The sequence below is a fragment of the Drosophila erecta genome, unplaced genomic scaffold (genome assembly GCF_003286155.1).
Source record: "Drosophila erecta strain 14021-0224.00,06,07 unplaced genomic scaffold, DereRS2 tig00000021-arrow-pilon, whole genome shotgun sequence".
NCBI lineage: Eukaryota > Metazoa > Arthropoda > Insecta > Diptera > Drosophilidae > Drosophila > Drosophila erecta.
Window position 1 is genome coordinate 19,545,086 of NW_020825198.1, and position 27,489 is coordinate 19,572,574.

The 27,489-nt window shown below is 43.4% G+C and overlaps 6 protein-coding genes across 6 annotated transcripts; 3 read left to right on the forward strand and 3 right to left on the reverse strand.

Annotated features, from left to right (window-relative positions):
* Positions 1–9,244: 9,244 nt before the first annotated feature.
* LOC6545516 (cyclin-dependent kinase inhibitor 1C) lies at positions 9,245–9,908 on the reverse strand. Its single transcript, XM_001973294.3, has 2 exons — positions 9,819–9,908; positions 9,245–9,753 (listed from the first exon to the last, which is right to left on the reverse strand). The coding sequence occupies exons 1-2, from the start codon at positions 9,828–9,830 to the stop codon at positions 9,265–9,267; spliced, it is 501 nt and encodes a 166-aa protein (XP_001973330.1). The 5' UTR covers positions 9,831–9,908; the 3' UTR covers positions 9,245–9,264.
* A 2,046-nt stretch (positions 9,909–11,954) lies between these two features.
* On the reverse strand, positions 11,955–18,675 carry LOC6545325 (calphotin). The gene is made up of 6 exons (XM_026976389.1): positions 18,585–18,675; positions 18,217–18,519; positions 14,611–14,733; positions 14,153–14,545; positions 12,433–12,489; positions 11,955–12,373 (listed from the first exon to the last, which is right to left on the reverse strand). Exons 1-6 carry the CDS (start codon positions 18,660–18,662, stop codon positions 11,993–11,995), a joined length of 1,335 nt encoding a protein of 444 aa, XP_026832190.1. The 5' UTR covers positions 18,663–18,675; the 3' UTR covers positions 11,955–11,992.
* On the forward strand, positions 12,773–13,341 carry LOC6545324 (cyclin-dependent kinase inhibitor 1C). Its single transcript, XM_026977973.1, has 2 exons — positions 12,773–12,863; positions 12,929–13,341. Exons 1-2 carry the CDS (start codon positions 12,786–12,788, stop codon positions 13,280–13,282), a joined length of 432 nt encoding a protein of 143 aa, XP_026833774.1. The 5' UTR covers positions 12,773–12,785; the 3' UTR covers positions 13,283–13,341.
* Positions 14,930–15,475, forward strand: LOC6545326 (cuticle protein 16.5). Its single transcript, XM_026977975.1, has 2 exons — positions 14,930–15,034; positions 15,094–15,475. The coding sequence occupies exons 1-2, from the start codon at positions 15,023–15,025 to the stop codon at positions 15,439–15,441; spliced, it is 360 nt and encodes a 119-aa protein (XP_026833776.1). The 5' UTR covers positions 14,930–15,022; the 3' UTR covers positions 15,442–15,475.
* A 221-nt stretch (positions 18,676–18,896) lies between the features above and the next one.
* On the forward strand, positions 18,897–19,506 carry LOC6545328 (cyclin-dependent kinase inhibitor 1C). Its single transcript, XM_001973300.3, has 2 exons — positions 18,897–19,001; positions 19,061–19,506. Exons 1-2 carry the CDS (start codon positions 18,990–18,992, stop codon positions 19,451–19,453), a joined length of 405 nt encoding a protein of 134 aa, XP_001973336.1. The 5' UTR covers positions 18,897–18,989; the 3' UTR covers positions 19,454–19,506.
* Positions 19,507–24,686: 5,180 nt separating this feature from the next.
* LOC6545329 (polycystin-2) lies at positions 24,687–26,870 on the reverse strand. The gene has a single exon (XM_001973301.3). The coding sequence runs from the start codon at positions 26,868–26,870 to the stop codon at positions 24,687–24,689; it is 2,184 nt and encodes a 727-aa protein (XP_001973337.1).
* Between the last annotated feature and the right edge of the window lie 619 nt (positions 26,871–27,489).

Consider the following 27,489-nt stretch of genomic DNA (forward strand, 5'->3'; position numbering starts at 1 on the left):
TACACAGAAAGTGGAGAAGGGCGGTCGGCAGGGCAAGGATTTTCGGGAAATTCCAGCGACGGCGGCGGCGGCGGCATCGGCAGCACTTCGATTAAGTAGCTTTGTAAACAGCAGCAGCGGCCACAGGAGCTGTCTGAGTCGGGAACAGGACCCCATTGAGACTGGGAACCCGGAATGTGGTTCTCCTGCACAGGAGAAAATAAGGATTTCCTTTTTGTATTTTAGGAAAAAGCGTAGGAACTCGCGATGTAATTAAAAGCCACTTAAATAAAGAGAGCTATAGTCCTTTGAGGAAAATTTATGCCTACTTGTATTTATATTCTCACATATGTCCTTTTAAATTGATCACAGCTTGTAAACACATATTATGATAGCTCTACACTTGAATCTATATCTAAATAATACCTAAATAAATCAAAATTATAAATTTAGATTGCTATGTATATTCAAATCAGTTGGATTTTCTTTTAATTGCTTTGATTATTCTCCGTGCGCCAGGACCTTCACTCAGGCACTTGATAATGCATAACTTCCGAAAGAGGTGCGGTGGAAAAAGTCCTGCGAGAGTTCCCCCCCGACTTGTTTGCCTCGCTTTTAATGCATTTTACGCTGTGCTGCGTCCTCCATCCTCCATGCTCCTGCTGCCCTCGAGTCCTCTGATTTTTGCTCCCTGCGAAAATGCAATGCAAATGCTATCATTGTAAATAAAGCTGATTAAGCAGCATTTTGATAAACTTTCCCTCGATTTTACACTTAAATTGGGCATTGGCAAAAGAAAACTTGGCCCAGAAGTGCCGTGAATAAACCGCATTGCCGCTGGCATGGAAAAAATTCGTCGCCAAAAGCTGCCGGCGATTTCTCAGCTCTCTCAGTCAAAGCCAAATTAATTAGTGGCTAACACACACACAGAGACATGTAAACTCAACTAATGTTGCAGGCTCTAGTTAATCAGGGATGGAAAATGACCTTATTTAAATTTCTCAATATTAAATTGAACACTGAGGTTGTTTTTACTAGAAATGATTTTTTAAGTTTGAAATTGATTTTTCTAAGTTAAACAATTTTAAAATGACTCGAAATTGGCTTATTTACTTACTATATGTGAGCACTTACAAAATCTTAAATTAAACTTATAACATAAAATATATTTCTGAAGTGACCCCTTGATTTTCGCGACTATTGAAAGACTCGAAGCCCTCGAATTCAAAGTGATTTTGGCCATAGCTCACTCGGCGCCGTTCCATTCCATTCCATCTTGAAGTTCTCACAAAGTGAGCAAAACTTTTTGGGCTGTTTGCTTATTTGTCGTGTAATTAAAAGGCTTGCACATTAATTTCAACTGCACGAATAGGAAATACGCAATGCAGACATGGCCAGCAAAGACCCGAAAAGCCTTACAAAGCGCTCCATGATAAATCCCCGAAAATTCTGTTGAACCGAGTGGCCGAGCGTCGGAGGATGGGGCAGTCCTTTGTCCATCTGGAACTTATTTTATTTCCGGCTCAGTTTTTTGGCTGCCTGGCCGCGCTTTCCCCCAACAACAAAGTCAACAAGAAAAGTGGTGAAGCGGTGGAGGGGGAGTCGAGAAAAACCAGCAGCAGAAGAGGAAGAAAATCTCTTGCAATTAGCGCCGGAAAAGTTCTTAGCTCTAATTGATTTGCTGTAAACCGTTTGACGCTTTGCTCGGCGATGCCAGCCAGCTCAACTTTAAAATTTAATGCCATCCTTTTGTCCCGGCGCACTAAAGTATGCAACACAATTGTTATTGAACACGTGCGCATTGTGCATCCGTGTCAGGTAGAAAAGGGTCGTGAATGGTGGGGGTGGGAGTGGGAGTGGGGAGTGGGAGGAGCGGAGACAGAGCCATCGTCAAAAGGAAAACAAAGAGGTTTTCCCCAGCTCGACTACGATGCTAAAAAGTTTGCTACAAAAACCGTATATAGCAAATAGGAGCAAGAGGGTGGATCGAAGATTTTGTGCGAGGTGTTGATACTCGATTTCACTCACAACTAAACAATTTACCTATTTAACTATGACTATTTAACTATTTGAGCTGGCGAACTCCTCTTGACAGCTGCTAAATTTGGTTTTCCAAAAACCATGGGCACTTAAAACCCTTTTAAAACATAAAGAAAAGGCTTAAAACTATTTAAGCTATTCATAATTTCGCTTTATTGGATTCCATGAGTATTTTGTGTACTGCCGCCTAATATGTGCAACATTGGCGCATTCTGCTCTTAGTGCAATTACTTCCCGCCCATCAATTGCGCAATTTATGGAACCGCCCATGGGGCATCCTCTACTGAAGTGCAATGAAATGCACAGGAGCATTGCTGCATCGGTGGCTGGGAAACAGCTTTTCCAAATGTTTGTTGGCTTGGACGGTTTGAAAAACTCAAAGCAAACAACAACGACCATCGGCGAAGCTTTTGCACTTGCCGCTCGCTGAGTTTCCCTCTTTTCACGATCCCTCTTAAAAATCACACAAAGTTATCGCCTCCATACACGCAGCAAAACAATAACTCCATCTGGTTTCAGTTTGCAGGTGAAAGGGGGGGTAAGCCGATTTTACACAGCGGCGAAACTATTTCATCCTTGCCAGCCCTTAAACGAATTTTGAGTCTTATGTTAAAACATTGAGTGCAGCATTACTGTTCTACTTGTTTTTGGATAGTGATGCAAAAAGAGCTGTTCCCCAGTTCATCACAAAATTTAAGACTAAGCCCAGAATGTAAGGAAATTGCAATATATTTAGGGCTAGATCTAGTTAGGGCTAAAGCAGGTTTCGGCCCAAAAAGAATCAAGCCAAAAATCCATCGCGAAAATTACCCCTTCGCCTAGCCGAAGGCCATGTCCTGCCAACACTTGAGTTGGAAACTCATTTGGGCTTCACTTTTGGCGCCATGGCACCGTGGAAATCGCCGGAAGTGGTGGAAAAACCACTCTCTTCCACTTTCGAATGACTGACAGTCGGAACAGTAAGCGAGTTACACTTAAAGCTACGCCAACGCCTTTGACATGCATGGCGGGATGCCACTTTGATGTTCGTCCTGCGAGAAGGATTCTGGGGGTGCAAAAGCGGCTGGTGGGTGGGAAAAAGGGGGCTGGGTGGCGGCAAATATTTGCTAAATGCAAATTACTTTTGACGCTTGATAAAATGAAAACGTAAGTGAAATGATTGGCTCACCGGCGCAGGCGGAGGGTGTTGGATTCTCCAAATAAGCGGGATTCTCCAAATTGATTGGCAGCTTCAAAGTAAATTTATATAAAATACAATTTCATAAGATACATTAATCTCCTTAAAGTCTCCTTCAAATTAATAAATCGGTTCGTTCTAGCCCGTCGAATTTGTACACTCCGTCTTCTTAAGAAGTCGCATTACGTAACGCAGGGATATCTGCAGCAAATTGCATGCAGCACTTGTAGCTCTGCCACACCCGAATAGCCAACACCCAACAATTTTACACTCCCAAGCTCGGGAATGCAGAGTGCAAAGTAGGCCAATAAAAGGCCCAAAGGCTTTGACTGCCCGGTGCATATGTTGCTGCCACCTGGAATGCCACTTCGTTGCAATTAAACACTCAATTTGCAGTCTGTGCCAGAATGTTTGCAAATGAAATTTGGGGAAGGTAAAGTTTGTGCGCCGGGGGCGGCAGATGCAGTTGGCATTGGATTTCTGAGACTGGGGACAACGTCAACGAAAGTCGCAACACAAATAGCAAAAGCGAAATGGCGTCCCACAACTTTGCCGGGAAAACCATTGGGGCCGAGAAAATGGGGGCAGCAATTTCACCCAGCTAAAGACGCTGACGTTGCGCACTTGCCGTAGATTATTACAAAAGTTTAAATACACAGACAGATGGAGTCGACCCTGGGAACCTCTTGTGATTATACTGCCGGAGTCCTCGCTGGCTGCCCTCAGGTGTTGTGACTGAGTTTTGCTTGTCGACCCACAGGTTTCCGGATAAGATGGGTGAAATGGTGGCCAACTAGACGGAATCCGAACTGACACTCAAGGAGTTGAATTGAGTTCGAGTTGGAGCTTTTAAATAGCCTTGGCAGTTGCAGTTGTTTCCACAGTTTTCCCCAAGCAGTTTCCCTTTTTTCCCTTCGAGAGCTGTTGGGAAATGCAAGTGGGTGGCGGCAGGTGGGAAAGTGTACGAAAACGCATGTCGTCAGACCGCAAATCGTTTGGCCAGCAGTTTATTACAGCCAGACAGTATGTTTCGCAGATTGCAAGTTTATAAATTCAAACCGGGAAAGTTTCGTAATTTGTTGGTAGAGTTTGGCTTGGAAATAGCACACACGCGAAAGTGGAAAAGGAGAAATACCTTTCCTTGTCAATTAATATCGATAGTAGACCTATGCTGATAGCAAACTGAAACTGAAACACCTTCAAGACTGGGCTGTTTAATCTGATTAGAACACACCACACTGCCAATCAGCAGGGCCCATCAATCCTTCATTAACTTCAGCATGTAAGTATCTCGTATCTTTCATCTCGTGTCGCCAGGCATTTCATTCTGCTTACTTTCCACAATTTGCCACCAGCTGCTCCCTTTGAGATGTCTCTGTTGGTGGCGTTTACTTTCGTTTTAATTTGCCAGCCCGCATAATTTTGCTATGATTTGCACTTCTTAATTAATTATTTTTCCTTTTCGGCACCCAAAGCGGATTTCAAGGAGCTGCGTCAGCACGCACACATGTGTGGGTGGTCCGGAAGGGAAAACCCTTTGCCCACCAGCACACACGCGCAAGAAAACAAAATTCGGGAAAAACTTTCTCCTTCATGTAGCTGGTACAGGAAAAGGGTTATTAACCGGAAGACGGATCCCGGGAATTTCTTTGCTTTGTTTAGGCGCTGCGAGCAGGAATTTGCTGAATATGCTCGTAACTCGATGTCCTTTGCTGAGTGCATTTAAGTGAAAGGTCCCATTCGACCTTTGACTCCTTTCTATTTCAACAGAGGAGCATTGATCGCCTCCTTGGATTTTACATTACCACCAAAAACAATTAAATATATGGTTTACCCTTAATTAAGTTATAGAGTGCAGGAGAACATTTGAATTTATTAATGAAACAAATGAAACACCAAGTGATTTAATGACAGTTTTTATGAGTATTACCATTTATTTAATTGCCCCGACCAATTTAAACATTTTTTGGGCTCGGGGCTAAGTTGTGCGATAATGATGTTATCTAAGGGATTTTGATTGCCTTTTATGGCTTGTTCGATAGCTAACCTGTCGCCCACCCCGCGTATACGTAATATGGGCGAAAAATCAATGCATAATCCGCATTCAATGGAAAAGGCTTTGCTCAGCTAAATCCGCCAGCTCATGGCAATTGACAGGAAGTGAAGCGTTTCCGGCATCCAGAAACAGACGTGGCATGGCTTTTTTGTTTCACCAGCCACCCGACGCCTTTTTCTATTAGTTCTGATTAAGCTTTTGTCGATTCGTTCCATTGTCAATTGCATTTGGCGTTGGATTTGGCATCCGCGTGGATGCAAATTGCGATCCGACAGCTGCTCATTACTTAGACGCTTAACCACGCGTCGTTTTGGATTTGCATTTGGGCGATTAAAGTTGCGCCCGGACGCCACCACGCCACCTGGCGCTCGGAAATTGAAAATTTCGCGCGGTGCCAAATGTCAAAGTGCCAGCAGCCACACCCACACGGCCCCGCCCACATAGCGACCCACACAGCCGCCCACATTGCCCACAATCACACGCAAAAGAATCCGCCGTTCGACATCTCCATCGGTATCACAATCTCCATTGGCATCGGCAGCGCCATCTCTGTCCTACATCTCCCATCTCATCCATCGCCGGGGCATGTAAATTGCTCTGGCAAACAAATCACGTATACGCACACTGGCCGAAAAGATCTGGGATTAATGTACCCTTGTGTCTCTCGAAATGGAAATAACTGAGCGAAATAATAGCCGGTTGCTGCCACAGAATCCCCACGTAAGGTTGGTTTTTAAATAACCGACAGTTATCCTAACCGACACCCAAGAATCCCCAATTTGTTCCTGTGCATTACGTATACGCCATGCGATGCGATGTGATGCGATGCGATGCGCTTCGCTCCCGCTCCGTTGTCGTCAAATCAAAAGCCAGAAAAGGCTGCTGGATTTTTGCGGTCTGTAGCTGAAAGGCTAAGCAACCGCATTGAGTGGCTGAGTGCCGTTATTTGGCCAAGTCCCTCTCGCATGCCCCGTTTCCATTCGGCTGCCGGTATCTTGGAATCAGGATCCAGGGCCTAAGCAACCACAACCGGAAACGGGTCCGACCAAACGTCTAGCCCGCTTTGTCTGCTCGGAGTCCTGCGATGTAGCTCCACGTGCACACACACACATTTCCTGTGCAGGAACTTACTGTACAAGAATTTACTGCACCATTGGCATGTGCAAGCGGAGTCCTTTGGACCTAAAGTAAATATTGAAATGAGCAGCGCTGATATTGAAATGTGAAATAATTCCAATAAAAACAAGATTGAACGCTAAATCGAGTTCCTCGACTATCAAATACACTTTACTATAGAAGTTGGAGAGGCAAAACATAATATAAAAATATTAAAAAAAATACAAAAATTTCAGGACGTGGCAGTTTTGCGCGGTTTGTGGACAAACCGATACAAATTCGCAAAACAAATAAAAAATTAAAAAAAATCAAAACCATTTTCCAAAAGTGTGGGCAGTGTCTCTAGAATCTGCATGTCTACTAATTATTTTCCAGCTTTTATAGTAAATGGGATGGAATTACGGACGGACAGACGAACGGACAGACAAACATGGCCAGATCGACTTCTGATCAAGAAATCATATACCTTATACTCGAATGGTCGGCAACGCTTCCTTCTACCTGTTACATACTTTTTAACGAATAAATAATATTTTAAAAGACCGAACCATCTCAAAGTGTTCAATAGCATATAAGATGTTCAATAGCATCAGATTCGGCTGATGATATTATAAGCAGCTTTAAGCAATTACTTACTTCTAAAAAAATGATGTATAATTGTACCATACTACCTTGGGAAAATATGTAAGTGAGCTATAAAGGAACCAATAAACACAAACCCTAATGAAAAAGTCTTGCTAATTACTTTAAAATATGCATTAAAAACTTTTCGTTCACAGCGGCAGAAGATGATAATAAACCAGGGTCTGAAGGGAAGACAGGCACAGAACTTGATATTGAATCAATTAAAAGGAAAACTCGGCAAGGCAATGATGCAACAAATTAAAACGCATACGAAGCGAGCTAATGAAATTCTAAGGCTCAAATGGTTAGGAAAGCCACCTTCTTCAAAGAAAAGGGGCTGCCGAATGGGGAAGTTCGCTGCTTTTCGCCAACTTCTTCCATGGACAAGGGCGGAAATTACCGAAAAATTGTGCCGAGTAGATGAGCAACAACAATAAACTTGGCGCAAAAAATTAAGGCAAGTGGAGTTAAAAGTTAAGCCAGCAAATGAAGATGTGGATGGTTCTGGAAGTGGGACAGGCGGCTGGGCTGCAGAAAGGAAGATTCGGATGAATGGGAAGTGCAGGGACCCTGGTCCTGACGAACGGCCTATCACACATACGATATATAGAAAAAAGTATTCGACTCGAAAAATAAAACGTTTTAAATACTATAAATAATAAAGCTACTTTAAAACCCTGTACACCAATATAGCTTTTTTCATAAGTTAAACAATTATAAGCAATTTTATAGTGTGTATTTTCGAAAAATAATACGTCTTAAATACTACAAATAATAAAGCTAATTTTAAATCCTGTACACCAATATATATAGCTTTTATCATACGTTAAACAATTAAAGGCAATTTTATAGTGTGTATTGCATTTGATTTTATTTGATTTGATTTTATTCGATCGTTTTACCTATGTTTTATGTTACCTAGACATTTCTATTGCACTGATTTCCTACCTTATTTTGTTGATAGTTGAGCTTATGAAATTTGAGTACGGAACTTTTCTCGCTGTGTACATGTGAGTACACAGCCCACACGCACACAAAGCGCAAAGGCAAAGAGACAGATGGCGGGGCGAACTTCAAGCGCAATTTTACGCAACAACAAAAAGTTTAATTGAGGATAAACTTTGCTGCGTTTGCGCTGCTGTTGAAAATCAACCAACGTCGACATGGAAAATTTCGCCAGCCCGGGAAAATCCCGACAAACTTTGGGGGGAGGGCGGCGGAAGGAGGCTTTTGTAGTGTAGGAATTGCGTGTATGTTTGCCTCTTATCTCTTTTGCTGTTTAAGTTTTCGCTTTCTATCCGGCATTTCTTTCTCAATTTCCTTTCTTCCCTATGTGGCGTTGCTTCCGCCCAAGTTTTAGCTTTAAGGTAGCCTACTGTATGACAATTTTGCCTTTAACTTGAAAAGGGAAAACTCGACAATAATTTGAACATTTATTGGGCATTCATTGCGCTTCGCCTCTTGCATTGTTTGTCAAATACCAAATGAATGGCAAATATCGATGAAAAGGAAATGAAAAACGATTCGACCCCGAGTGGCCTTCTCCGCTACCTGAGCCACCAATCACCCACTCACCACCCACTTATGGCCAGAAAAGCCACATCCACACACTCCACCCATGTGCCATAACTCGTCCTTAGACTCATAGACGAAGCCAATGTGGGACAATGAAACACAAATGACCTGAATAAAAGCGACGACGCGACACAAGCGATTGACTCTATATGAGTGGCCAGAGTTTTTTAGGTATCGAGTGCGGAGAATACAGCAAAAAACTGTTATTTAGCCGGGCATCCAAATACCCTACAGTTTCTTTAGATATAGAAATATATCTAGTATAGCTGAGAAAAAGATTTCTAAATGCAATAAGTTCTTACGCATGAAAGATACAACATTTACTTACAACTATCCGGTAATGGTAAATTTATAAAATTACTTGCTATAATATTCTATTTACCGCATGTTAATTTGAACACCATTATTAACCAGTTTTTGAATGCCTGTTTTTTTCCGCAACAAACTTGTTGTGTGATGTAATTTGAGAAGAATGCACTTGTGCAAAAAGCTAATAGCCAGATCTTTTTCTGCACCATAAATCTTTTTGTCAAAGGACTTTATCCAAATACCTGAAAAACCAGACAGCCAAGCCAACAAGAGCGAACCAATCAGTCCCTTTTTTTTTTTTTTACCAATTTTAACGAATTTTATTAAGGGCTATCAGTCATTGAACACACAAACGGTTGCTTAATCCCGGGGGTATGCGATTTTTCCTCTACCACAAAGCGGGCGCGGCGTAGTTCAAAGGTGCTGGGGCATAAGCCAGTGGAGCAGCGTATTTGGCCAAAACGGGGGCAGCATAGGGATGGGCGTACGGAGCAGCGAAGGGGGTGGCAATGGGGGCAGCAAATGGAGCCACTCTGTTGAGGATTGGAGCAGTCAAAGGAGCAGCGATTGGAGCGGCTAGAGGAGCGGCCAATGGAGCGGCCAATGGAGCGGCGAAGGCAACGGGAGCTGGAGCACGGAGAGGAGCAGCTAGGGGCGCCGCTAGGGTCCTCAACACAGGAGCTGAAGCAACCGGAACCTGGGCGATCACTGGAGCAGCGGCAATGCCATTGAAGGTCCTGGCCACGACTTGGCTGCTGGCGGCAGTGACCACTGGAGCGGGAGCAGCAATCACCGGAGCGGGAAGAGCTGCCAGAGGAGAGGCAAGCAATCCTGGCTTGGCAGCCACACAGGCGATCAGGGCGCAGATGACAACGGCCTAAAAGTAGTAAAATAAGGTAATAAACTACATATACTTCAGATACTTGGCAACCCAAAACTAACGTATTTGAACATGATGGCTTAATGCGTTTTGGTTTTCTGATTTGAAGCTTAGCTTGGAGTGACTTGAAAGCAAAGAGCTGACTGATGACAATCGAAGGCAGACCGCGGGGTATTTATACCTCTCAGTGTCCCACGCGGCGGCTACTTAATATTCCGAATGCGCCGCAACGGTTGGCCCATTATTAGTGTCTGAAAAATATTAGTTGGTAGTTTGCAAGTTTTAGGTCTTCGAGGGACGGCATAAAACCCGAAGGGCAGTCAATTGCACTCGCTGGCTAATTATACAGAAATGGCTTTTAAATGCAATTCGGATTTCATGGGGAATTTACCATTTACCATTATTGGGTGGATGTGGTCGATGCCAACAAGTGGGTTAATCGCTGGTGATAAACATGTTATTTTACATATTCTACCAACTATTTTCATCACCAAAAGCCCTTCGAGAGTCACAGTGTAGAACCATTGACCGCAGGCACAGGTGGAAATTTATGAGCTTTCCGGGTCAGAAATTAAGCAAAAATAGTGATGGCAATAATTCAAGTCAACATTTCTCACACTTCAACCTAACCCTTGGCTTTTGGCCCAAGGAATTTTCATCGAAAACCTGTTGGCTGCCACAAAAATACATATGTATATAGAGACTAGTTCAGGCTTCCCGGCCAATTAGGCATTTTGAACACGTGCCGGCTTCGGTCAGCAGTAGAAAGCACACATGAACACACTCGAATGATTTGGGGAACTCCTCTGCTGGACGGCGACATTGCAACATTTATTGTTTTGGGCATCCGGGTCAAGGTTGCAGAGCGGTTGTGGTTGACTGACCTTTGCTATTTGCTTAGAATGGGAGGGTCAGCTGGCGTGGAAGGTAAAGAATTCCTTTAATACTTTTATTATTTAAATGTGAGCCACATCCCAGCAATTAGAAAATTACTTATTGGAACACATAAAACATGGAGGAATATCTTATATGATTATAACAAGATTCTTACCAGTTCTCTAAATTTTTGTTTTCCTAAAATCGTGCTAGCCCCTTCATATTTTGTTTAATATAAGATACATTTTCGGTGAGTGCCAATCAGCAAATTGTATCATTATAGTTAATCTTATATGAAACATGTTATTGGGGCGTCCTTAGGAATACTGCAAGTCGAGTATTACTATTAATGTTATATTATTATATACTATAAAGGCTGTCGATCTTTTTATACTATATGTATGATATATGTAATGATATTGCATATATCATTTGACACAGTTATTAAACCGAAGTCACTAGTTTGAGTTATATTCCAACTTTCTGGAGTGAAGATCTAGGTTGTCTTATATAAAGTGACCTTTATCATGCCCCATGCCCCATTCCCAAAACCTCTTGCATAATTTTAGAAAATATTTGGTAAATCCTTGATCTCAATTTACTTTTTAATTTTACTACACTACAATAATTCCACGCTTTTTACAGTTAGCCGGTGGGTTGTGCTCTGTGAATGTTAATTCTTTAGCGAAGCGGCACGTTCTCTTTTGAATCCACCATTAAGTCAAGTGTCGCGACTATCAGATATCTATTATTGTGCTAAAGGAGTGAGGTGGTGTTATACGCACGGAAAGAGAGACTCGACTAGCGATCCTGATCAATAATACATAAACATGAACTCTCGAAAAGAATCCACTCCGCTGTTACTTACCGTTAAGCAATCTAGTACGCCCTTCAACTTTCCTTAAGTTAATGGTTCATTTTGCCGTGCACACCTTAGAACCAAAATTGATTCGTAACTACGTTCTTAACCTTACTAGCAATTTAAATGTCATTACTTCTTGAGCCCTCGATTTCTTTCAATTAACCCTGGAAAGTTCATTAGCCCGACCTCGAGTGTTCAGCGACCTTGACCTAATTTCTGTCGCCAACAACTTCAAAACAAACCATTTTGGCCACATTTTTTAACATCACGCATCCAGCGACGGCTGCCGGTGGCCAATAACTTGTCCACTTGCTACGTGATCTGCATCCGCAAACAAAGCGTTGGAGTTCCAGAGGCCAGTCATTACTGTTGTTTATGAGCACGGCCAGCTGTCAGTGGCTAATTTAATTTAAAGTGTCCCACAGTTCCATATGCCCATTGAAGTAATTTCTATTGACTCATCTTACTTTTCGGATATTTATTGATCAGTCAAAGTTCTTACAAGAGAACTGGAGCGCCAGCCGGAAGCGCCTTATAGGTCAGTGGCGAAGTGTAAGCCAGAGGAGCGGAGTAGGCCAAAGGAGAAGAATAGGCCAATGGAGCTGCTAGCGGGGCAGCCAGAGGAGCAGCAGCGTACTTGGCCAGCACTGGAGCAGCCACGGGAGCAATCACAGGAGCGGCGGCGATTCCATTGAAGTTCCTGGCGATCACCTGGCTGCTGGTGGCGGTCACAACTGGAGTGGGAGCAGCTACCACGGCAGCAGGAGCAGAGTAGGCCAGGGGAGCAGAGTAAGCCAGGGGAGCAGAGTAAGCCAGGGGAGCACCCAGGAGTCCAGGCTTGGCAGCAGCACAGGCAACGAGTGCGAGGACGACGACGGCCTGTGAATAAATCAGCTTGATTAGTTTAATCCTTTGAGGGTCCGTCCTGAAGAACATACGTATTTGAACATGGTGGTATGTGAGTTTGTGTTTTTGTGTTTTGCTTCTTCGGAAGGCTAGAAACTGTTTGATATCCCACTGCTCTTCGTGGAGCATATTTATACCCGAATGTGTGCTCAGCTCTGACTCATGATCGCACGCATTCGGTTCATTTAAATGCTGTGACAGTCTCCCGTTACCATTTACCATCTACCATCTACCATTTACCATTTACCATTTACCATTTGCACTTTGCCGTAGTTTATGTGATTTCCCACTGCTGAGTGCAGAATGTGGAATAACTCTTGGTGGCCACTGAATGCGATGGCCTGAGGTCACAGACGCGGTCCCAATTGGGCGTATAAATAGTGGTATGGAATGTGTTGAACGGCAGACAAGTTCAAGTTTTCGAACCGAAAGCACCAGATCAATAATCAAAATGTTCAAATCCGTAAGTTTGGAAACCTAACTTGCTGCCTTGCTTACTAATTGTATTTAATTGTATTTGATTCACAGGCTGTTGTGTTCCTGGCCATCGTTGCCTGCGCTGCTGCCAAGCCTGGACTCCTGGGTGCGCCTTTGGCCTACTCTGCTCCCCTGGCTTACACTGCTCCTGCTCCAGTTGTGACCGCAACCAGTAGCCAGGTTATCGCCAGGAACTACAATGGCATCGCCGCTGCTCCGGTGATTGCTCCCGTGGTGGCCAAATACGCGGCTGCTCCTCTGGCTGCTCCTGTGGCTGCTCCTCTGACTGCTCCTCTGGCTGCTCCTCTGGCTGCTCCTCTGGCTGCTCCCTTGGCCTACTCCTCGCCGTTGGCCTACTCCGCACCACTGAGCTACGCCGCTGCTCCTGCACCACTTCTCATCTAAGTTACTAAACTGTGATCATCTAAAACGATAAATATAGTAAAAATGAACGCTTAAATCGATATTCAATCTTTTCCTACGCTTAGATTTTTTTCATTTTATTGATTTTTAATTTATTGACTGAGTAACGGGTATCTGAGAGTCGAGACACTAGATTGTATTATTTTATAAGCATTCTGTTTTAATAAAACATTAGTCGAAAAGCCAAGCGGTATATTAGATTCGTTAAAAAGTATGTAAAAAGTTGATAATTATTAAATAAATTCATGTTCCAGATCTTCCATCTAAGATCTGGGGAACTAAAAAAGATTGGACGCTGCACAGCTTTGTTTCAAAGATACACACCTCCAAAACTGTAGCGAACACTTTTGTGAAGTGTTTTAGCTTCCCCGTGCTCGTAAACTAAAACGATATTCTAGATTCGTTGAAAAGTATGTAACACGGAAAAGGAACATTTTCCGACCCCGTAAAGAATATATATCCTTAATCGAAATCACCAGCCGTGTCGATATATCCGTGTCCTGTCCGAATGCCTTTACGAATGTCTATCCGGCTGTGCCTATGAATACTGTGATCTCAAAAACTATAGAAGTTAAAACGTTAAGATTAAGTACGGAGATTCTAAAGACGTGGACGGAGCCCAAAGATTTCAGCCAAGTAGCTTCGCTAGTTGCATATCTTCTTCTTCCTTCCACTTCCGCAACTGAGAAAGAAGTATCTGATAGCATAGGAACTTGACTACAGCGTTCACCAAGTACGCTATTGCGTAAAATTAATTCGTTGCGTATTTAATAAGGAATATGATATTGAATAATATTTAGATTTTTCTCAATTTATTATCGTTGTCCTAGGTGATCACAGTTTAGTAACTTAGATGAGAAGTGGTGCAGGAGCAGCGGCGTAGCTCAGTGGTGCGGAGTAGGCCAACGGCGAGGAGTAGGCCAAGGGAGCAGCCAGAGGAGCAGCCAGAGGAGCAGCCAGAGGAGCAGCCAGAGGAGCAGCCAGAGGAGCAGCCAGAGGAGCAGCCAGAGGAGCAGCCAGAGGAGCAGCCGCGTACTTGGCCACCACGGGAGCAATCACCGGAGCAGCGGCGATGCCATTGTAGTTCCTGGCGATAACCTGGCTACTGGTTGCGGTCACAACTGGAGCAGGAGCAGTGTAAGCCAGGGGAGCAGAGTAAGCCAGGGGAGCAGTGTAGGCCAAAGGCGCACCCAGGAGTCCAGGCTTTGCAGCAGCGCAGGCAACGATGGCCAGGAATACAACAGCCTGTGAATCAAATACAATTAGATACAATTAGTAAGCAAGGCAGCAAGTTAGGTTTCCAAACTTACGGATTTGAACATTTTGATTATTGATCTGGTGCTTTCGGTTCGAAAACTTGAACTTGTCTGCCGTTCAACACATTCCATACCACTATTTATACGCCCAATTGGGACCGCGTCTGTGACCTCAGGCCATCGCATTCAGTGGCCACCAAGAGTTATTCCACATTCTGCACTCAGCAGTGGGAAATCACATAAACTACGGCAAAGTGCAAATGGTAAATGGTAAATGGTAGATGGTAGATGGTAAATGGTAACGGGAGACTGTCACAGCATTTAAATGAACCGAATGCGTGCGATCATGAGTCAGAGCTGAGCACACATTCGGGTATAAATATGCTCCACGAAGAGCAGTGGGATATCAAACAGTTTCTAGCCTTCCGAAGAAGCAAAACACAAAAACACAAACTCACATACCACCATGTTCAAATACGTATGTTCTTCAGGACGGACCCTCAAAGGATTAAACTAATCAAGCTGATTTATTCACAGGCCGTCGTCGTCCTCGCACTCGTTGCCTGTGCTGCTGCCAAGCCTGGACTCCTGGGTGCTCCCCTGGCTTACTCTGCTCCCCTGGCTTACTCTGCTCCCCTGGCCTACTCTGCTCCTGCTGCCGTGGTAGCTGCTCCCACTCCAGTTGTGACCGCCACCAGCAGCCAGGTGATCGCCAGGAACTTCAATGGAATCGCCGCCGCTCCTGTGATTGCTCCCGTGGCTGCTCCAGTGGTGGCCAAGTACGCTGCTGCTCCTCTGGCAGCTCCTTTGGCCTACTCTTCACCCTTAGCTTACACCTCGCCCTTAGCGTACAGTGCGTTTCCATCAGCTCCTGTTCTCCTTTAGAAAACTTTAAAAGTAATAAAAAAAATTAAACGAACTCCAATTCCTACCATTTTGTTGGGCTCCGCTAATTGGATTTACCACTGGCATACTAAGACCGCCAAAATCCACAACCTGCTGATAGGACTTTTGAAAGTTTCGAATGCTGGTCACGTAACGGTCATAAAAATTATTGTCAGCTCAACGGCAGTTGCTACCGTCCAGTGTTTGTTCCATTAAATTGTGCGAAATTGATTTGTAATATAGGTTTATTTTATTTTTTGGCTTTGAGCACAGACCTTGGCAAATATGTCAAGGTCAAAGCTGACCTTTGACTGACAGGAGCCACTCATTTGGCACTTGTAGGAAGTGACTATCACCCTGTCTCAGAACTAATAGCCCTAATGGCGTTGACAGTCTTGTTATAAAAAGGGCCTGCGCTTTAATTTCACTTGTAAGGATATGCAGTACATAAAATTAAATCCATTTTAATACTGTATTATATGTCAAGGAAAAGTATCTAAAAGGTAGAAGGAATTGTTTCCGACTAGACGAGTTCATTTGGCCATTTCCGTCTTTTTAGGCACATTAGCATTAATATTGGACTTGGGACTTGGGCTAGACAGTTAAAATTAACCATGTATATTCTAGAGAAGGAGATGCAGAGCCAGTTTTATTGAAGATTTACACGTTTACTTCAACGCCAACAAACCGCCTAAGTTGTCAAACAAACAATTTCGATAAATGCTTCAATTTTTTGAATATAAATAGTTTTCTTGTTTCCAATTTCAATACACCAATAACAATTTCTTAAATCTCTTTCTAGCACGAGGAACTTGACTATAGCGTTCTTTCTTGTTCTTACACTCTTGAAAAAGATATATTGATTTAAGTCAGAAGCTCGCACGCAGATAGAATAGTCGAGTTCCCCGACTATCAGATACCCGTTACTCAGCTTGTGGAAGTGCAAAAGAGAAATTTCAACATTTTCTGGAATATCGGTAGAAATTGGGAAAAAAGTAATTAAATTAAAAAAAAAACATAAAAAGTTTTGTGCGGTTTGTGGGCGTGGCGACATTTGGAAACAAACTTGCGCTGCGCCTATGTCTCTGGAAGCTGCATGCTTAATTTCTAATTCTAATTACAAAAAAAATAAATTCAAAAAATTGTCTAAATTTTAATGCAAATTTTTTAAGAGTATGGCGCCAGTGACATTTAGAGATATACCACTCCAAAATCCGATTAAGCTAAGTTGAGTTATGAGTTTAGAACTTCAGGCTTGGGACATTTTTTAATTTTTTTGAATTTCTACATCAAAAAAATTTAAAAAAAAAAAAGAATTTCCAAATTTAAATGCAGACTTTTAGAGAATTGCGCCAGAAATATTTAAAGGTATGCCACTTCAAAATCCGATTAAGATAAGTTGGGTTATGGAGTTTCGAACTTCAGCCTTGGGACATTTCTTAATTTTTTTTAATTTCTACATCATAACATCAAAAAAATTAAAAAAAAGATGAATTTCTAAATTTAAATGCAGATTCTTCGAGAATTGCGCCAGTTACATTTAGAGGTATGCCACTTCAAATTCCGAATAAGATAAGTTGAGTTATGGAGTTTCGAACTTCAGTCTTGGGACATTTCTTAATTTTTAGCTAGTGGGAGTGCGTGGCGCTTTTGATGGTTTGCCCGTTTCAATGATCCTGGATATATCAAGAAACAAACACTACCTACGTAGTATCACTGTAATTTGTCTACTGAAATCCTGATCAAGAATATATACCTTATAGGGCCTAAAACGCTTCCTTCTATTTGTTACCTACTTTTCAACGAATCAAATATTTCCTTTTACTGTACGTGTAACGGTTATAAAAAAGTCTTATTGATTACCAAGGAAATTCCATTGCGCTTAAGACCAAGAATGATTTAGTCTTTATAAAATGAGCTGTTAGACCCTCTGTGTTCACAAGAAGTTAGAATTTTGCGAAGGTTTTGGTTTTAATCATTAATCAACAAAACTTTCAATTAATGCAACAAATCGGTTTAAGCGACAATTGGACATTACTACTTTATTTTCTTAGATAAGCTAAATTTTAGGAACTGAAAATGTAAACTTCACTTCTTTTCCTTATACTAGAACAGGTGCAGCGATTCCATTGAAGTTCCTGGCGATCACCTGGCTGCTGGTGGCGGTCACAACTGGAGCGGGAGCAGCTACCACGGCAGCAGGAGCAGAGTAAGCCAGGGGAGCAGAGTAAAAAGCTTTGTTTCAAAAGATACACACCTCCAAAACTGTAGCGAACACTTTTGTAAAGTGTTTTAGCTTGTATCCCCGTGCTCGTAAACTAAAACGATATTCTAGATTCGTTGAAAAGTATGTAACACGGAAAAGGAACATTTTCCGACCCCGTAAAGAATATATATCCTTAATAGAAATCACCAACCGTGTCCTGTCCGACTGCCTTTAGGAATGTCGGTCCGGCTGTTCCTATGAATACTGTGATCTTCAAAACTATAAAAGTTAAAACGTTGATTTTAAGCACGGAGATTCTAAAGACGTAGATGGAGCCCCAAAGATTTCAGCCAAGTAGCTTCGCTAGGTGCATATCTTCTTCTTCTTCCACTTCCGCAACTGAGAAAGAAGTATCTGATAGCATAGGAACTTGACTACAGCGTTCACCAAGTACGCTATTGCGTAAAATTAATTCGTTGCGTATTTAATAAAGAATATGATATTGAATAATATCTAGATTTTTCTCAATTTATTATCGTTGTCCTAGGTGATCACAGTTTAGTAACTTAGATGAGAAGTGGTGCAGGAGCAGCGGCGTAGCTCAGTCGTGCGGAGTAGGCCAACGGCGAGGAGTAAGCCAAGGGAGCAGCCAGAGGAGCAGCCAGAGGAGCAGCCGCGTATTTGGCCACCACGGGAGCAATCACCGGAGCAGCAGCGATGCCATTGTAGTTCCTGGCGATAACCTGGCTACTGGTTGCGGTCACAACTGGAGCAGGAGCAGTGTAAGCCAGGGGAGCAGAGTAGGCCAAAGGCGCACCCAGGAGTCCAGGCTTGGCAGCAGCGCAGGCAACGATGGCCAGGAACACAACAGCCTGTGAATCAAATACAATTAAATACAATTAGTAAGCAAGGCAGCAAGTTAGGTTTCCAAACTTACGGATTTGAACATTTTGATTATTGATCTGGTGCTTTCGGTTCGAAAACTTGAACTTGTCTGCCGTTCAACACATTCCATACCACTATTTATACGCCCAATTGGGACCGCGTCTGTGACCTCAGGCCATCGCATTCAGTGGCCACCAAGAGTTATTCCACATTCTGCACTCAGCAGTGGGAAATCACATAAACTACGGCAAAGTGCAAATGGTAAATGGTAGATGGTAGATGGTAAATGGTAACGGGAGACTGTCACAGCATTTAAATGAACCGAATGCGTGCGATCATGAGTCAGAGCTGAGCACACATTCGGGTATAAATATGCTCCACGAAGAGCAGTGGGATATCAAACAGTTTCTAGCCTTCCGAAGAAGCAAAACACAAAAACACAAACTCACATACCACCATGTTCAAATACGTATGTTCTTCAGGACGCACCCTCAAAGGATTAAACTAATCAAGCTGATTTATTCACAGGCCGTCGTCGTCCTCGCACTCGTTGCCTGTGCTGCTGCCAAGCCTGGACTCCTGGGTGCTCCCCTGGCTTACTCTGCTCCCCTGGCTTACTCTGCTCCCCTGGCTTACACTGCTCCTGCTGCCGTGGTAGCTGCTCCCGCTCCAGTTGTGACCGCCACCAGCAGCCAGGTGATCGCCAGGAACTTCAATGGAATCGCCGCCGCTCCTGTGATTGCTCCCGTGGCTGCGCCAGTGCTGGCCAAGTACGCTGCTGCTCCTCTGGCTGCTCCTCTGGCTGCTCCTCTGGCTGCTCCTCTGGCTGCTCCCTTGACCGCTCCCTTGGCCTACTCCTCGCCTTTGGCTTATACAGCACCACTGAGCTACGGCGCTGTTCCTGCACCGCTCCTCATCTAAGTTATCAACCTGTAACCACCTAGGACGAAATAAAAATACAGATTTAGTAAACACTTTTTTAAATTAGATATAATCAGTAAATTCAGTATAAATACAATAGGATACTGCCAGCGGTGATTACGCTGGGGGTTTTCTCTTGTTTAAGTGTTTCATGCCCGTCAAAATAGCCAAGCGACTACTGATTTTAAATTTAATTTAATTCGACTCTCGTTCAAATTATAACTTAGATGTTATGACAAATAATTTTTTTCCGAGTGCTTCGATTTTATACAGATTATTTTGGTAGAGCCAAATTTATTTAAAACGCATATACCAAGAGCTAATCGTCTATAAGCACATACATTTTCTGTCAATTTTTCTGCGTGATCCAACCATTTATTCCTGGGCACATGGTTTTTGTTAGTTTCGGCTCTCCGCTTATCTAAAACGCTTTCATGGCGCATTTCATGCATAGATGCACAATTTAAATAGCCATTTTTGTGTTCGCGCGTTCAGATAGTAGATGGCAGTTCCTTGCCAGCTGCCAGAAGCCAAAAGAAGTGCCTGAAAAATCCCGGCATATACTCGTATGTTATCGCCTGCCACGGGCTGGAAATCCGCACATCCTCAAGGATTTGCGCGTTGGCGCTTCTTTTCCTTTCTTCCTCTTCATGGCCTGGCTTTAATTTGGTTAGTTGCAACTCGTGATTACCAAACAGAAAAAGCAATAATTTCGATGGGCAACAAACTCGCGTATAATGAGGTTTACCTATCAGGTCACCAAGTCACGCTACAACCAAAAAATCTGCAACTGCCACCAACAAAAGCAGCTGGAAAAAGTGTTAGAAAAAAGTGTAAACGCGACTTTTGCGTTCTCTCGTCTAAATAATTAAAAGTTCGCCCTTGCCCAACGTCCACGCCCCTTTTTTTGTCGGCTGCGTTTTGTTTGCCATTTTGTAATTGCTGTTAATGGCAAAAACAAGGAAAATGGTACACAACCTCGACTGTGGAAATCCGGGAGTGAAAAATCTCCCAACTTTACACGAAATTTGCATTAAAAAACCGTGCCTGTGAAAGGCTTACAAGTATGTTTTTCTTTCCCTGACCGAATGCCTGCATACCCTCAATACCCATTTCTATGCTGAGAGCAATTTACATACCCTTAAAATGAATTATTCGCCATTAGTTTCGAAAATATTCGAAAATAATACTTGGGCAAATGATAAATACTATGAAATTAAATAGTTGGTAATGTGTATAAAAACTTGTTTGATAAAAAATTATATACTCGCACAATAGTGAAACAAATAATTATATTAGTTGTTAGTTCAATAAGTATACACAACACTCAGTTCTGATAAATTTAGTCTGACAATCCAGGAACAAATTTCAATTGCACCTCATAGTTTTGTTGATAGAAAAAAGTAGTTGGAAGGTGTATTTAAGGCAATTTTTGCGAGTGCACCAGTGCTAGTTAAAAAATAAAAATTAAACGACACGTAACATAAACTAATAGCCCTTAATATGAGTGCCAATAGCCAATTTAATAGAGAACAGTTTTTAGCGGAATACCTTTCGATAGAGTATTTGAAAAGTAAGTTAGGACGCAGTTACTACATTCGGATAGTTACCAAACTTTATGAGTTCTTCATGCCCGTTTCGGCTGCCTTCTGCTGTTTGTTTGCCAGTCGGTATATGTTTTCTGCTGGCTGGTAATTTTGTTTGCCGACAAGGCGCAAAATGGTTGAATAATGGCCAGCGACATTTCGCTTAATGTTTGACTTGGCTGCAACATGAAATGTGATGCAGGATGCGACTAAACGGAACTCCAGCACTCGTACAAGAGCCAACAAATGTCTGCTAAGATTATTTCCTTGTTTGCGCCTTAATTTGATTATGAAAAAGGATTACTCGGGTGAACGAAGAGGGATGTGTTTAATTATTTCCATTATCCATTCGAACTTAGAATAAATCGGGTACAATATTTATAATTAAATTATTGTGAGTATAGATACAACTGGAATATATGTTTCCAATAAAACGAAATAAGATTTGAAACTAGTTATTAATAGGAACTCTCCGATTTGTCACGGTTCCTGCTACATAGAAAATAACTAGGGGTGTGCCCAAATTGAATACTCGCTGGCCAAACTTCGGAACTTGGCTAATGATCCAGAACCCAAGCCTATCTTTGGCCTAATGCTCCGAAAATGGGGGAATCGCGCCCCATTGTGTGCCTATCTATATGGCTAATTATGCTAAACAAATTATAGAATATGATTAATCGAGAGCACGGCCTGGCAATTAACTTTTTGCGATAAATAAACCGGAATATATACGTAAAACTGAATTAATGCTCGCTGGAATCGCGGGCAGATTTATTGGTCCCGCCCACATTCGGAGCCCCAAGGGCTCGTTTTGAAGAACGGATTTGTCCTGCGATTTAACAATTCACGTAGTGACATTTGCATTTTTGATTGCCTCAATATTTCTTGCACTGCTTTGTTTTTGCTTATGGCCATCGCACCGTTGTAGGTGTTCCAGCCCCAAAAAATGTGGGCAAAAAAGTTTAAGGCCAAGAAACGTGTCGTGTAAATTAAACAGGTGGGGAGTGGGGAGCGGGGAGTTTTTCGGCTTAAAAAATGATACTCCAAGGGTCAGCCAGACTTTAAAATGTTGTGCAAGTCATTTATATGCAGATATCTTTTTTTGCTGGGCGTGACAATGTCTAATTATGCCGTATTGTGGGCGGCTCTCTGTTTTTTACTCGGGAGTCAACGCCATTTACTTAATTCGCCCGCGGTTCATTCACGCCAGTGGGGAAAATATTTCAATCTGCGGGCTCCTTTTCTCAACGCGGATTAAAGGCTAAGCAAAAGTTCGAGGACCCAGCACAAAGAGCCGATGTATTATATTTCCACCCAATTGTTTATGAGGCCTTCTTCTTTGGCGTGGGAAGGGAATATGGGGACATTATTTTTTCGGTGGGCAGATTCGTGCCAAAGTGGCGGGAAGCATAAAACCAGAGAAAAGGAAACGACGAACCCCTAGTGGCGGGGAAAACTTCTGCACGCACTCCTCCAAGGGATTCAGGATTCAGGACTCAGGACCCGAGGAGTGACGCGTTTGGCGCTGCACCAGCACTTAACCTTGGCTGAACACCGAGGACACGGCACTCGAGGTATGAATTAAATCCTGCCACGAGTGCTGTCCGCAAATATACCTAACACATACATGGGGCTCGTTTCTCTGAGGAAACTTTAACCCAAAAGCCTGGCAGGACGATGATGGCTCTCTTCTCAGGCACAGGAAGCTTTGTCCTCTGGCTTCCATTCAGCACTTCTCTTTGGCGGGAGCTTTCGGAGTAAAGAGATGTAATATTAAGAGAGTGCAGGAAAAGAGGTCGGCAAACATGTTTGTTGGGATATCTCCGAAGGGCAAGTGTTGCAAGTTGCTGCACCTTTCAAAACAGAAATAATAACAAATGACAAGATTTCGGAATTACATTCGGAGTTATTATTATTATTACTTTTACGATGTTTTATATTTTGATATTTTGATATATATTATATGATATATTATGATATATTTAAACGATATTGTTTCTAACATGAAATCTACATTATTTTTGGTCTTTTATAGTCCAATCGGTGACTATGGTGGTTCAGTTTCATCAGCACATTCTTTTCATGGTCTCTGGCTAGGCTGAACAGCATATCTTCTTTATCTCTCCGATTTCTTCATTTTCTTCAGATTCTCGTCAGGCCTTACTGTTTTTGGAGGGAACTCATTGGAATTTTAGAGGCATTTTCAAAGTTTTTGCCAGGTAAACTTATGGATATCGCCTTCAGGGAAGCCATCCTGCTTGCAGATAGTTGCATGTGCGCTTTTCCGAGGATTGTTGACCACTTCATCGGTTATCACAATATGAACCAAATATTGACGTGACTTTTTGTGAGAAACCTAGTCTTACAGAAAGTTAGAACTCACAAGGTGCTGCCACCTTAAGAAATTTGTATACAATATATCATGTCTGATATAAAAAGTTGTGTATTATAATTTAATTTAATTTAAACGATTTCGTTCTGTTTATTTTACAATGTTCCAAATGTACATATACCCCATGACAGCCAGCTTTCGTAAGCCAGCAACACTAATGCATACTTTTGGGCGCTGATTGTGAGCCCTACAAAAAGCGATCAAAAATTAAAAACTTTTCGGGTAACTAACTGGTGCACTAACACGCACACACATCGCAGGGGAAAATGCACACGGCTTTTGATTTGGCCACTCTTTCTTCTACCGTTTGTCTTCGGCTAACACACACACACATACCCTCGCCGAGGAAAATGGAGAAACAGTCAGGTAGTTAAAACTTTTAAATTGAGGGCGGGGATCATTTGTGATTTCTGCCGTCTGGGCACTGCAAATAAAAGGGAAGGAGCCTGAATGTGGAAATCCTGGAAAGTTACAGTCACGGCAGAAGCGCTCTGTCACTGCTCATTTGTTGCTAATAATTATAAAAGTTTTCCCCAATCCCCCAATCCCCCAATCCCCCGAGTGACGTAAGTACCACAGAAAATATATAGAAAAACACTTGCCAGACTATCTGTCTGTGGGCTGCTGCTGATAGAAAAAGGACCCGAAACTTTTGACAATTGTTTAGTTTAGAGGATGTGCTCGACAATGTTTGCCGAGTCCTTTTTAGAGTTAGCATTTAGCTCAGATTTCGCAGCGAATAGCGAATAGTTTTGGAGTCGCGGCTCGGCCTAAAAGCTTGCAGTATTAAATTTTTATTTGCTTACTTCATAACAATAGTGAGGGCTGTGCCACTCCCCCTTTTATAAGTCATTTGGTTCGGGCACTTGGAGCGCAGCCAGAATCCTCGGATAGCAAACAGGCCGAACAAAGCAAGCGCCAAATTGCCCTAAAAGCCTTTTCAAGTCAAAAGTTTTGCCTGTTTGCGCATAATTATTTAGCCGTGACATAAACAAAAAATCACAAAACTGCATGGATGGGGTGGAATCCTGCAAAAGTATCTTAAGTAGTATTTAACTATTAGGGACTTGGGCAGGGATTTGGTTTCAACTGCGCAGAAATCTGCTCCATTGTAAGAGTTGTAAGTTTTAGCTACTTAGATCTCATATCCTTGAAGAGGATACTACTATGACTACTATATTGTCTTAATCCCTTAGGTAAGTAAGTGGTCGGCTCCCTGACCCATTTTATTAAAATCCCTTGCATTGCACAACCATTAGTCCCTGCTCTCCGGAACCTGCTCTTCATCCTGGTCTAGGCTGGGCAGGTTTCCATCCTCGTCGCCGAACATGAGCCTCTCAATGAGCTCCATTTGGGTGTGGAGAATGGCGGCCAGAGCGAAGGTTCGCTCGATCCGCTCCCGATATTTCATCTGGTCCAGTTCCTTGTTTACCGGCTTAACATAGACGTTCTCGGCATAAATTGGCCGTATCTTTGTCTTCCGTCGCATGAGGTCGATGTCATCCAGTTTTCGTTGGATATTCTGTGAAACTGTGCGATTCTTTCGCTGGTAACCCCTTTGGCAGTGGAACACTTTTAGGATGCAGTTGATGACGTCGGCATATTCAACGCGTAGGAATTGCCAGAACGTTATGCGCTGCATCACTTTCTTATCCCTATCCGCCTTGACAGTGGCCATCTGATCCCTCATCATGGAAACAATCAAGTTGATCAGCATGTACTTGACCACAAAGCCCATTATGACGTACAATAGGATGCCCAGCCACTCTCCGCCATAAAAGATATCCGGCGGGTAGACCAAGTTCGTATAGCCAAAGGAAAAGCAGGTGACCGTGACAATGCCCTTGGGGAAATCCCTGAAGTTACTGGTGTAGTTGCCATTGATGGTGACCGTGGCAATGCCAATGGCGATGATGAATATTACGGTTATTACGAAGGTGCAGAGCAGCGCGTCCCACGCCAAAGAGATGGTCTTGGAAAACAGTTGGAAGGTGGCGGAAAACTGCATCACCTTCCACAAACGCAGAGTGACCAGGGCCACCGTCAAGCCCGTGACCACATCCTCAATGTAGGAGAGTTGCTCCGGCAGCCGAAAGTCCAGAAAGTCCACCACAACGGCGATCTCAACTTTCTTGATCATATTCTGAACCAAGTTATCTCGCACCGCCATGACCATCCCCACCATGAGGCTGAGTGCCACGATCAACGCATCCACCAGGACCCACAGGGTCTTCAGCTGTCGAGGATCGTACCAGACCTTCACGAAGAACGCCTTGGTGAACTCCAACCACGTGACGGCGAAGACAAACACCATTAACATGCCGAACTTCGAGAACTCCCGCAGTTGCTCCACAAACGTGTGACTCTCGACCCTCATGTGGCCATCAGGATACTGGTAGGGAAACTTCTCCACCCACAAGGTGCACACGGTAAAGGTGTTGGCATCCGCGTTGTACAAGCTGAAGTCCATGAACAAAGCCGTCGTATTCGCATCCAGCCAGTGCTTCTCCATCAGGTACTCAATGATCTTAAGACTTTTATAGCGGGTGTCCGAGAGCAGGACCGTGTAGCCCTTCGATTCCGGATAGTTGAACGTATGCCCCACGTGGCTGATGCCCAGAATTAAGTTGTCCCGAATCCCAGAGACAGTCGGCAGCCAGGGCGTGTAGATGGGCCAGTACTTGTCCGTATAGGGAACCCTTTCGTAGGGCACAGTCCAGCTCTCAGCGAACTCCCGCTCGGTGAACACGGGAAGCGATAGACCCAGTCGGTTGCTCTCCGTCCTCAGCTGCCTCAGCCTCACCACGCCCAGTAGCCTGGTGCCCTCCGCATGGACCCAAGGAGCTCCGCCACTGGTGTTTTTGCCATCCGTAAAGGCCAGCACCAAGGAGGACACCACAAACAAATAGATGTCCGGCACATTCATCACACTCTGCAGTCCGAGCGCATCCCCATTATTATTCTGGAAGAGGATGTGCGTGGCCTCTGTGTTGTAGTACAGTAGCTCATCAAAGAAAGCCAAGGCCATGAAGAAGTAGACGAGGAACAGCTTGCCGTTGAGCCAGAGTTCCTGGGTAATCAGGCGGTACTTCAGGTTGACCCTCTCGTTCCGATGCCGCTCCGTGATCATCAGTTCACTCCGCAGCGTTCGGAGGTGCAGCCTCAGCTGGTCCATAAACGTGTCCACCTTGGCATCCTGGTCCAGAGTCTCGGGGGCTTGTTGAGCCGGCCAGAAGGCGGCGTCCAGGGACATAATTGTGAACTTGATGGGCGTTAGGATCACGATCTGCAGTAAAGTAACTGCCAGGAACGCCACCAGAATCATGTTGAATTTGCCATCCTCGTGGCGGAAGCCCGAGAACATCCAGATGCAGGCCCCACAGATGGCTATGATTATCAGGGTCAGGTAGAAGATTATGTTGCTAAACTTCTTGGCCATTGCTCTGTTTCGAGTTTCACCTAAGCCTCTATAAGCTTCTATACAAATCATATGAGTAATAACTCCTTGACAGTCTAAGATGGGGTTCTTTGGGCTGCTTTAGTTTTGCAGTTCCCATTTTAAGTGTACAAACCAACTTGTAACCGAACTTCAGATTCCGAAAGCACTAATCGTTTGGTTACTTTGACTTTATAGGAAAGATAGATATATAAGAAAATAGTATAGTCTTTGCACGTTCTGGAGTCTACAATCCTTATATACACATGAGCACGGTTGTGTTTAAGATAAGTCTGCCTTCTAAATCAAGTTTTGCTCTAGAACGTGAAGCCTCCACAAATTGATTCGGAATAGTATGGCTAAGAAGCTCTAACTCGCTTTAATTTCACTTGCCTGCTGGCAGTTAGTTAACCTTGCATTTCTGTACGAGTCCCGTACAAATTATTGTGCTATCAGTGGCACTTCAATGGGCTCCCAGCAGTTGCCACTTAGGGCAGCCGACAAGTGCAGCAGAGGCACCACCACTTACCGCCTACGAAGATATGACCCCTAGCCCCAGGAAGCCACTGGGCTCTCAGAGCTGGGGCTGGCAATAAAATTCCTAAACCTTTTTTGACAAATG

Coding starts and splice junctions, on each gene's coding strand:
- LOC6545324 (XM_026977973.1), top strand. CDS start 12,786: ATGGAATGTGTTGAACGGCAGACAAGTTCAAGTTTTCGAACCGAAAGC. Junction 12,864..12,928: donor TAATCAAAATGTTCAAATCC/GTAAGTTTGGAA, acceptor TTTGATTCACAG/GCTGTTGTGTTCCTGGCCAT.
- LOC6545325 (XM_026976389.1), bottom strand. CDS start 18,662: ATGGAATGTGTTGAACGGCAGACAAGTTCAAGTTTTCGAACCGAAAGC. Junction 14,734..18,216: donor CTCCTGCACCACTTCTCATC/TAAGTTACTAAA, acceptor TGAATGCGATGG/CCTGAGGTCACAGACGCGGT. Junction 14,546..14,610: donor TAATCAAAATGTTCAAATCC/GTAAGTTTGGAA, acceptor TTTGATTCACAG/GCTGTTGTATTCCTGGCCAT.
- LOC6545329 (XM_001973301.3), bottom strand. CDS start 26,870: ATGGCCAAGAAGTTTAGCAACATAATCTTCTACCTGACCCTGATAATC.